The 11,849-nt window shown below is 40.6% G+C and overlaps 1 protein-coding gene and 1 pseudogene across 1 annotated transcript in view; both read right to left on the bottom strand.

The window, feature by feature from the left end:
• Positions 1 to 7,377, bottom strand: part of LOC110289139 — an 11,864-nt pseudogene extending 4,487 nt beyond the window's left edge.
• A 4,259-nt stretch (positions 7,378 to 11,636) lies between these two features.
• LOC110289138 (vomeronasal type-2 receptor 116-like) overlaps positions 11,637 to 11,849 on the bottom strand; it is a 15,956-nt gene continuing 15,743 nt past the window's right edge. Inside the window, exon 5 of the mRNA XM_021155320.1 lies at positions 11,637 to 11,844. Within this exon, the coding sequence (XP_021010979.1) occupies positions 11,637 to 11,844 (208 nt within the window). The remainder of the gene's footprint in view (positions 11,845 to 11,849) is intronic.

Here is an 11,849-nt window from a genome sequence, read left to right as displayed (position 1 = left end):
ATTTGCTGAAAAATGTGAGCAAGCTTGCTAGAGGGTCTAATTAAGCCAGCAACTTCAAGCATATTAACTGCTTTGACCACATATAAGGAATCAGATACAGTATTGAGTGGTCCCGGAAAAGTTTCAAGGACCTCTAGAACTACCAAACACTCTACAACCTGGGGTGATTTCTAATTATATTGTGTAGATGTTACTTGGCCATTTACTACATATGCACCTATACCAGATTTGGATCCATCTGTATACACTACTACCCCATCTGGAAGAGGGTGTTTGGCTGTTATTACTGGAAACACTATGGGTTGGCTAAAGGCGAACTGTAAAATTGGATGTTTTGGATAANGATTATCAATTTGTCCTGAATAAGAGGCAACCAAAACTGCCCAATCGTTAGTTGTTGCTGCCAGGGTTTGAGCTTGAGCAGAAGTATAAGGCACAATTAGCATATGAGGTTCTCTCCCAAAATGAGTAATGGCTGCTTTTATCCCCCTAAGTGCAAGTTGAGCAACTGCATTAGGATACCACTCAATGATTTTTGCAGGGGAAGCATTAGGGTGGACTCACAATAAGGGTCCATTTTGCCATAAGACTGATGTTGGTAACTGTGCAGTTTTTAATATGCACAATTCCAATGACTTTGACTCGATTATGCGTTGTAATTGAGCATTTTGTAAGGCCTTTTCTATCATTTGTAAAGCTTGACATGCAGCTTCTTCCTCTAAGTCTGTTTCCTCAGAGTAGCTAAGTTTTTTATCCGATTCTGAGATACTGACAGCTATTGCCTTGAACTCATATAATGGCGGGTAGAGGCTCCTTTCCTTATGTGCCTCTCCAGTTCTTTCTCTCTTCTTCTCTCCCTTTCCATCCCCTTTTCTAATCTCACCCAAGGCATTCTTTTCTTTATATCTCTTTTCCTCGGGCTCAAGGCCTGTGGAAAGGCCTAAATTCTTCAGTGCACCTTGTTTCGTCCCAACTTTCAATCTCTCTCTCCCACTCTGCCTCTGATAGACTGTCTTGAATTTCGTCCAAAATCTTCTGCCCTGCCTTTACCATTTGCTGACAATCCTCGTCTGTTAAGCACGATCTCACCAATTTCCACAAAGGCATGATCCCTGCTTTAAGTTTGCCCTTTTGCTGTTCCCTAATTAGATCTCGTTTCAGTTTGTCCCAAGAGGTGACGGTTAACGAAACTGAGCAAGCATACCATGGTGCCACATGGTCTATCTCCCTGACAAATGCCTCTATACTCTTAGTGGCGATTTTTAGGCCACATTGCTTCAGGACCGACCTTTACGCCACTACTACAGAGTGAGAAATTCCCATACTGCCGCTGTCCAGTCCTGACCTCGACTGAAACTGGTCGCTGTCGAGACAATGTCCAGGAGCTGTCTGCAACTGAAACTGGTCACTGTCCAGGCGCTGTCCAGGCCTGACTGCAACTGGGAACCAGTCAGCAGTTCCAGCTGTGGAAGCAAAATGAAACCGAAAGGGAAAGTGCAATTGCCATTCAAACAATCAAAAGGGCATCTAACTCTGGAGAAATTTCAAGACTGCATGTACCTTGCAGAGCTGTAATGTCCCGCAGTTCTGGTTCCGCCCCATGAACGAGGGATCTCCCTTGCGCTGTTGTGATGGTATAAAGTCCCCGGGTCTTCAGCGCCATGTATCCCGAGCTTTTGTTCCCGCCGGCAGAAACACACTCAGGACAACCGGAATCTTCTGCGGCAAAGCTTTATTGCTTACTTCTCAGGAAGACCCCGACCCCAGAAAATGGAGTTGCTTATATAGCCCCGCAGCGTGATGTTTCAGCACCTGATGTGGCATGACAGCTCCTGATTCGTTTCTTGCTCATCACCCCATTACTACGCCCAAGAATGGGCAGTGACTAAGAGTGAGTTCACTCTCGCACCTGCTTACAAGGCTTGTTTACTAGTTAGGCACAGCGGAGGCCAGCACCATCTTATAATGGCGATTGCTTGAGGCACGCACAGCTCTCCACAGCAATTGCTCGCGACACAGCTCTCCACATGAGTCTACTTCAGAGCATACAGAGTGTTCAGATGAAGTTTTGACAGGAACAGTTTGACAGACAGGTTGCAGAGAGAACAAGCTAGATACAGGTGAAGACATAATGAACCAGAGAATGAAATGCCAGAAGATTAGAACAGATTGCTAGAGTTACTTTGAGACCAAACAGAGCAATTCAGTCAGAAGCTAAAAGAAGCCAGTTTGAATTGAAGGAGTTTGAGGCAAGATAGCTGAGTTGATCATCCTACCAAAGTTCAGAAAAAAAGCTAGAACAAGTGAGTTTATTCAACATTAAGTCTCCATGGTTGAAACCACACTAGGCCTTGATTAGATTGCACACAGGCTAGAATCTTCCAGGACTAGGCTTTCCTTACTAGTTGGAAGCTCACTGCCTCTGAGATGACAATTACATTAGCCATATAGGAGTTACATTTACCATGCACACCATCAAAATAAAGGAACAGCTGTATTTCACAGGGTTGCAAGGCAACAGGCAAAATATTCAAGACTGACACCCAAGGGACAGTTCTGGTTCAGAATTAATACTTTCAAACATCAAAAACCACCACATTCTATGTATCTATAACATACCTGGAGTCAGGAATCTTAATGCAGTCACAGAAGGCTCTCCCCAAGACTCCAGCTGAGTCATGCCATGGATCACAGAAGGTATAAGTCTGAAAGGACAATGATACAAAAAAATGACACTCCTGTACTAAAGGATGTAACCAATACAATAGACAAGAATAAAGCCTAGTGAGAGTAATCCTGTTAAGAGTGTCTTACAAAAATAAAATAAAATAAAATAAAATAAAATAAAATAAAATAAAATAAATAAAATTAAATTAAATTAAATAAAATGAATAAAATAAAATAAAACAAAACAAAAAAATGAGCTTACAAGTGCCACAATTCCTGTTATATTCAAACATAAGTCATGTCACCAGAAGTACTTGAGTCACAAAGATCCCAAATATTTACAGTGTCATTAAGTCACAGAGAAGCCATCAGAGTTAAGACTCCTGACCCCAGGCCAGGTGTTTTTGTGCAATCCATTAATTGCAACACTCAAAACAAAGAGCAAGGAGAATTTGGAAAGTCAGAGAACAGCCAGGTCTACATAGTGCATCTAGCACAGCTAGGATTCTAAAGATAGACCGATGCCTCAAACTACACCCCAAAAAAATATTTACCCCAAATTGATTCCTGTGTGCCTTTGCTGCAATTGCGAGAAGCAGAGCTGTTGTGAAACTTGACTTGGTTTTTAACCTGTATTTTATACTCCAAGACTGTGGGGGAAAAACTTGGTGTTCATAGGCCAGCTTTGAGAATGATACAGATCTCTCTAAAAGACAGACAAACAATGAAACAAAAACAAAATAAAAAAACAAAACAAAACAAAACAAACAAACAAAAAAAACGAACCAAAAAGTAAGGAAAGCCTAGACATGTTGTGAAATGATGGTAGGGTCTTACCCAGCAAAGACATGAGTGTGAAGATCTTTGTCATCACAGTCTGGTGCAAGATCCTTTGAGATTCATCAAGCAGTGTCCATTCCTCCCAGGAGAAGTACACAGACACATCCTCAAAGGATAAATAATCCTGAACAGTGGAGAAAGTTGAATTTATATGAATCCTCCTTGTCAGGGATTCCTGATACTCTTAAGTCATTCCCACTTAGTTTTCTACCTCAGAGGATACTAGGCTGTGAACCTATTCTATTGATAACCAGTCTATCCACAAGGTCCCACCAACTACTGTGTTCATCACTCAGCAACAACAGTCAAGTTGACCTAGTGGCTTAATTTCTTTTCAATTACTGTGAAGAGACACCATGACCAAGNCAACTGATAATAACAAGGAGTTTATCAGGGCTGACAACTCAGAGGGTCAATCTGTAACCTCCATGTCTGGGAGGATGGATACAGGCACACCCAGCACTGGAACAGTTGCTGAAAGCTTACATCCTGATCCATAGTACAGTACTAGGCAGAGAGAGTTAACTGGGAATGGGAAGAGCTTTTGAGACCTACAAGCCCACCCCCAGTGACGCACCTCCTACAACAAGGATATACATCATTATTATCTCCAAAGTGTTCCACCAATAAGGAACAAGTATGCAAGTCTATGAATATCTGGAGGGTGAGTTCATTGAAACCATCACAGCTGGAGTCAATCCAAGCTAGAAGAATGTCCCTCCTTTCATTCAGAGAATTCACGTGGACGCCTCCCAATCAGACACTAACACGGATTCCTCCCAATCATCTGTTTCACACAGACTACATTAGGGTCACAGTTGTCCACTCTGTCCCTGACACAAAGGCCAGGAAGCCATGTGTACATGACCTCAGGACACAGAAATCTTTCTTCACACTGAGCTTCCATTCAATCTCAGTATGCAGACTCAGCCTTCAGCTGTTGTGCTACCACAATTTCTACTTTCCACTACAGCCAGCCAAACTCATGCATTCCTGAGCATTTCTAATCATTCCCAACCAATCTCACTTCCAGGCCTGGTCTAATGTCATCACTGGAGCTTTAAGACCTTCAAATCTTTAGCCAATGGTTACCATAAAGGGAAACCTATCCATGTAATCCCTGTTGTGGATGTGGGGACTTTTAATTCTGAGCATGTGCCAGGGAAATCAAATGGAAAGGCAGAGAGAATTCCAGCACAGAGTCCCAGGACACCACAGTCCCAGATATCACTTATGTGTTAATTGGGGAGTGTGATTCCTGGGCTCCCTCCACTTACCTCTTCCTGGATGGCAGGATTTAACTGAATACTGGGAAACCTGTAGAAAAACAAGGTTGTGAGTAATAAGCAAGAGTGTTGGTATCCCAAAGGTTCACCCAAGTCCTCTCTCATACATGCAGTCAGGTACCCACTGGGCTCCATCCTTGGACTCTATTACTGGATGACCTTGGACAAAGAATCAATCTCTTCTGTTTGTTACCTGAGGATTAAATATACTGTTTGTTTTGTTTTGTTTGTTTGTTTGTTTTGTTTTGTTTTTGTTTTTTGAGACAGGGCTTCTCTGTGTCTCCCTGGCTATCCTGGAATTCACTTTGTAGACCAGGCTGGCCTCAAACTCAGAAATCTGCCTGCCTCTGTCTCCTGAGTCCTGGGATTAAAGGCGTGTGCCAACATACCTGGCTAAAATTTACTCTTTTTTTTGAGGTGAAGAGACACCATTGCCAAGGCAATTCTTAAAATATAAAAGAAAACATTTAACTGGTGCTAGCTAACAGTTTCAGAGTGTTCGTCCAGGATGAGAATGGTGGTAAGAAGTGAGGCATGGGACCAGGGCAATACCTGAAGACTTTATGTTCTGATCTACCAGCAGCAGGCACACACACACACACACACACACACACACACACACACACACACACACACACACACACACACACACACACACACACANACACACACACACTGGATTACGTGTGGGATTGTGAAACCTCAAAGTTCACTCCCAGCCACATCCTTCCTCCAATAATACCTTACCTCTTAATCTTTCTGATTCTTCTCAAACAGTTCCACAACCTGGGGACTGAGCATTCAACTATGTAAGCCTATGGAAACTCTACTCATTAAAACTAACATACCTTCATATTCCAAAAAGAGACTAATAGGGCTGGAGAGATCACCCTCTTTTGCTGTGTCTGAAGATATCAACCATGTACTTATATACATAAAATATATATTTAAAAAAACAAACAAAAGAGAATCACAGTCTCAACCTCAGTCCTATGTGTCAAGTATTTGTTACAGGCTCTGTCTGAGCACATGACTAATGCTTCTTTAATAAATTTCACAAATGGGTACATATGATATGAAAATGTAGTTTTATCTACCCACATTGAATTACGACTTTGGAATTAATTAGCCTTTACACAACGTTTGCAAGGCAGAAGCAAGCAGACTTCTGTGCATCTGAGGCCAACATGATGTACATAGGCCAGCTAGAGTCATGGGGAGTGTCAATGGGGAGAGGGAGGATAGCTAATAACAGGGCAGACTTTACTCAAATACTGAATGCAATCACAGAATTTTAAAACCTTTCAGTAATACTTAAAATGAGTAATATTATTAATTATAATTACTAATAAAATTTAGTAATATTATTTAAAAATAAAATTTATTTTAATTAAAATTTTCTTCACAGCTAAGCTTAGCATAGCAGCATGTCCTGATTTCTGAGTTTTAAAAATTCATTAGAAATGTAAGACAGGTTGGCTCCAATTAAGGCACTTCCACCATGAACCAGCGTTCAGTTGGCAGCCCTTAACCAAAGGAGACCCTAACCCACAAGGGAAATCTCTGTGAATTTGAGGCTAGTGTGATGTAAACAGTGAATTTGAGCCAAGATTAAAAATAAATAAATAAAGTAAAAATATAACAAAGGGTGCTTTTTCTTATCCATTGTGAGTTAGAGATAGAAGGATTCCTTTGAGTTTGAAGATAGTGTGGTACATAGAGAGACAGGATAGCCATGACTAGAGAGAGAGAGACAGTCTGAGGTAGAGGGAGGTGGTAGGGGAGGGGAGAGGGAAAGGGGCAAAGGGAGAGGGAAGAAGAAGGGAGTGAGGGTATGAGCTCACAAGGCCCCCTGTGGGGGGCAGCAGAGCAGGAAAGGACAGGGTGGTGGGAGAGGGGCATACTGAGAGAATAAAATAACTCCATCAAAGATCTGGACATTACCATCACCCACCCTACAACTCCCCCATGCCTGCTGCAGCTTGCATTCTAACTCGAAAATTAGTGTGCAGGATTTACCCAACAATTCACAGTTCTCTGCCTACACCTAAATTATCCCTACCCCACCTTTGAAAAACTGACTAGATAGAATCTCTCACCTGTTCAAATCTTCTTGGCCACCAGAGTCTCTGTATACAAAAGTCAGGTCCTTAGGTGCACTGAGCCCTTTCCCTCATCTAATGCCAGTAAAGGTCACCCCAGGACTCTGTCTTCAAGCACAGGCCTGCCCACAAGCCTTGGGGGGTAAATTTCACCAGACCCTGTGAGTCAGAGGGGATGATTCTAGTGATTGAGCACACAGATGTCAAAAAAAATATTTTTTTTCCACAGGTGTCCTACAGTCAGGGACATGGAAGTTTTTCCTGTTGGCTCCTGACCCTGAACTCATGGAGGTGGGCGATCACTAGGCACTCACCTGGGGCAGGGTTCCACAAGCAGCCTTCACAATCACCACTGGGCTCCACTGGCCTGCCATTCCCTTGAGCACTGTCATCCCCCATGGAAACCTGGGTAAGACCACAAGTTTTGTAGAAAAATTCAGTTCCACTTCCATGATGGAGGAAAAACGCTTCAACTCTCCCATTTTCCTGCCATGACCAATAGTAATAAAACTAGTTTTCTGTGACTGACAGATCCAAAAAGTTTCAAAGAACCTACTGCTCACAAAGCTGAAAGTCCCATCATTTTGTCTTCACCATAATGCCTATTTTCTCTGGCTATACTCAGTGCAATGTCTTCTGTACAATGTAGTTCAGACATGATCAAGTGCCAGGAAGTAGACATACCTCCCCAGATGGAGCTGTGCACTCAATCTGTTAGGGAGATTGTTGTGATTATAGATGTGCCAATATTTCCTTNAGCTACAAAGGCCGGGCTTGCTGAAACACTCCTAAATTACAGAACTGCTGGCAGAGGCAAGTTGATGTTTGGGATTAGAAACTAGCCTGTCACTGTGAGTTTCAGACCAGACAGGAAACCTCTGGGAGAGTTACAGAGTGAACACGACCCTAACCTGGGACATGTGAGGAGAGGAGATCTGAGAATAGAAAGAGGGGCCACCAACCAAGAGGGGCAGCCTTAGTGAAGATACTAGCATGGCTAAAAGTGGCTGAGTTATATAGGTGTCAGAAGAGCTGGAAGGAGGAAAGCCCGGGGGATCACCTGGACTAGATAGTTTGGGGGGGGGTCTTGGGCTAGGTTGGGGAGGCATGCCAGGCAGGAGGGACCTATATGCAGTAGAGAGAGAGGGATGCTGAGAGAAACTGGAGGCCACTGTACAGTTGATATGTTAATGGACACTTTAGTTCAACATTTTTGCCTTGGATTTAAGACCCAACTGGTTTTAGGCCTTTGTGTGAATGATATTTGACAGGTCTTCTTGCAAAGAAAACTCAGGAAATTACCACAGAGGAGGAAATAAAGGACATATTTGATCATACATCACAAGCCACTGCTATTCTGTTCAGGAATTTTCCCCCTGGGCCCATATATGCCAAGGGACTCTGGTGGAGCCAGCTTGTGAGGCAGTAATGCCAAAAAGCTGCTCATGAGAAATGAATTTCTAGGACTCTTCTCCTGGAAGTCTTACGAAAGTCAGCTCTCCAGTTTGGGTCAGTTTGACAGGCGTAAAGCCTGGAAGCTGTTCTTGAGGATCAGAGTTCCATGGTAATTCCCCTCCCAGAGATTTGGCGTTTTCTCCTGAACCCATAATAATCAAATTTCCACTGCATTAGTCTAATGTATAGATTCACATGCACTCTATTAAGCATTACCTTATAGTAAATGCCTTTCAAGATTGTATTCTAACATAGCTAAAGCCTTTTCCCAGTGTTCTTAGATTCCAGATAGCAGCAAGGAGTTTAACNTATTCAGTAACTAATTTAGCTCAACCATAAAACAATTAAGCACTAGCCATAAATTCAGTTGTCTACAGAAAGAGTCTGATATTCTTACTGAGATAAAAATTCTTATTATGGACTACATTCCATGCCAAGAGCAAATTAATATACTATACTGAATAATGTGAATTCTCCAGACATAAATAAGAATTAACAAGGCCTAAGAATTCCAAGGTTCATGACACTACTTTATTCCTGAAGCCAGGCAAGAGTTTATACCCCCCTAGCCCTATTAATGCTAAAGTGTGAATCTGAAACAATGCTAATCTCTAAAGTAAACATAGTCCTTTTGAAGTCACTCTTCTTGCATCTGAAGGGATACTTATCCCTTACATAAACATTTATCTGGTTCCTGCAAATTCTTTTTATAGTCACTCCTCTTGCACCTGGAAAACTTCAATGTACCATATCTGTTATGTTTTACAATTTATGATATTCCCTGTAATATTAGTCTAAGCTCGACCAGAAAATTACATTCAGATTCAACACCTCTCTTGTGTGCGTGTGTCTGTCTCTCAACACATCCAACTCTTTGCCCATCTGCTCGAGAGACCTGTTTTTACTGAGGTACAGGAAAAAGAAGGTCTGCGGCACATATACTCAAGTTTTTTCCCCACATTCTCCTCTATAAGTTTTAGTTTGTTTTATAAGACACTACATATTATATATACACAAACGTATATTTATATATACATTTTACATTATATATTTATGTGATATATTTATATTATTTCTATATTATAATTTATGTTATATATTATAATTATACATTTATATATTTATATTACTTTATATTAAATTTTTATATATTTTATATAAGACCATAAGTTTTTATAATTTTATATATATGTTTATATTATATATGTATATTATATATTTATATTATTTACATATTATAACTTTATATTTTATATGTTATAATTATATATTTGCATATTTATATTATTTTATATTAAACATTTATATATAAATATAAGACACACACAAATATATATATATATCATATAAGGCAGTAAGTTTTTATAAGTTTTTATAAGACACGATTGCCTATGCTAGCAACAATTTATGACAGGGCCCTGATATAGCTGTCTCCTGTGAGGCTATGCTAGTGTCTGGCTAATCCAGAAGTGGATGCTCAGTGTCATCTATTGTATGGAACACAGGGCCCCCATTGGAGGAGCTAGAGAAAGTACCCAAGGAGCTGAAGGGTCTGCAACCCTATAGGAAGAACAACAATACGAACTAACCAGTACCTTCAGAGCTCATGTGTTTTGCTGCATATGTAGCAGAAGATGGGCTACTCCACCATCATTAGGAGGAGAGGCCCTTGATCTTGTGAAGATTATATGCCCCAGTAGAGGGGAATGCCAAGGTCTGGAAACAGGAGTGGGTGGGTTTGGGAGCAGGGTGGTGAGAGTATATAGGGGATAGTATTTGAAATGTAAATGAAGAAAATATCTAATACAATAATTAAAAAATTAAAAAAGAATAAATTCGTGAAGAATTCCATTAAACTGTAGTTTGAATATCAAATCTTTTTTGCAACAATGCCATCTTCCATGAATTTTCAATGAGTAAAATGTGGATGTTAATGAAGTATGTGTTCCTTAAAGGGACATTGCTAGTGATCATATTTCTATGAAGACTGACTTAGGGAAGTGATTGTTTTTGTTAATGCATTTTAGACCCATTTGGGAATTATTATATAATGGGAATTGAAAAATGTGAAATATTTAGTGTAGCTGCAAACACTAAATTGTCTTTTTGAAAATGTCGTTTTCAAGAAAGCAGCTTAATTAAAGCATCTGCCTCTCATTCTGTTTTCCAGAATTTTCTGAGTCCAGAAACTCAACCAGAACTGCGCACAGAGGGCAACTTCTGAAAAAAAAATTAGGTTCATGCAAATGTCAGTAGTTTTACCTATCCCTTCCATAACTACAATATAAATAGCATGTTGACATATCTACAAGATTATTTCATTTCATTTTTTAATTTGTTATTACTCAATATTCTGTTTACAGTCTAGTAGTTATCCCCCTCCTGGTCTGCCCCCTCACTCTTCCTTATCTAACATCCCCCCTCCCCCACGTCTCCAAGATGATATCCCTACATCCCCAATGCCCAGCCCTTCCCAATCCCTGGGGACTTAAGTCTCTCTGGGATTAGGTGTGTCTTTCCCACTGATTCTAGACCAGGCAGTCTTATGCTGCATATTTGTTGGGGGCTTCACATTAGCTAGTGTATGATCTCTGATTAGAGGCTCAATGTCTGAGAGATCTTGCTTGTCCATGTTTGTTGAGAATGCTGGTCTTTCTATAGGTCACTCTTCTCCTCAGCTTCTTACAACTATTCCCAATTCATCCACAGAGTCCCTGGGCTTCTGATCAGTGTTGGATAAAATATATTTGTATTTGACAGCAGAAAAGGAACATTCCTCATTAGAATATTGGCCAATAGCTTGAAGAACAGATGAAAAAAGGCAGTATTCTGTTATGTCTGTGCTCTTACTGGAAATCAGAAAATATGTTCTGATTTCATCTTTGCTGATTATTTAGTTAGTCTGTGTTTCTGAATGATTATTTGATTGGGTAGATGGTTTCTATGTGTAACCCTGTCTGTCCTAGACCTAATTTTTCTGCACAAAGTGATGGATTCAACTGCCTTATCAACATTTTTGGAAGTTACCACAGGGAAATCTCCATGAATGCAAAATGATGAATGAAATTGTAATAATTAGAGAGTTTAGTTCTCTGAGAGGAAATGTAGCAAGTGAATGAGTGCAAGATTTTATGGACACTGTACGGAAGTTCAGGAGATATGATACTTCCTGATATCACTAGAGCAACAAGTGAGAGTGATTATAAAACTGGACACATGCACTATAACCTAATATTTGGTGGCTATGTACCACTTTTACATTTGACAGAATTCCTGAAATATTTGTTCAGAAATATGATTTTTCCCTGATCTTTTGGGTACAATTTCTCTCCGGTCGCATTAACATGATATAAATCTTGGGTACAAAAATACATCCAAGCATCCCTGCACTGGATGCCAAGATGGAGAAGATCTCCACAGCAACCATGACCTTGCCCTTGGTGCTATGGTAGACAGGGAGGAAGGTGACCCAGACACTGCAGAACACTAGCATGCTGAA

The sequence above is a fragment of the Mus caroli genome, unplaced genomic scaffold (genome assembly GCF_900094665.2).
Source record: "Mus caroli unplaced genomic scaffold, CAROLI_EIJ_v1.1 scaffold_13907_1, whole genome shotgun sequence".
Classification (NCBI taxonomy): domain Eukaryota; kingdom Metazoa; phylum Chordata; class Mammalia; order Rodentia; family Muridae; genus Mus; species Mus caroli.
Note: the sequence above shows the minus strand (reverse complement) of the source record. Positions and strands in the feature narration are given on the sequence as shown.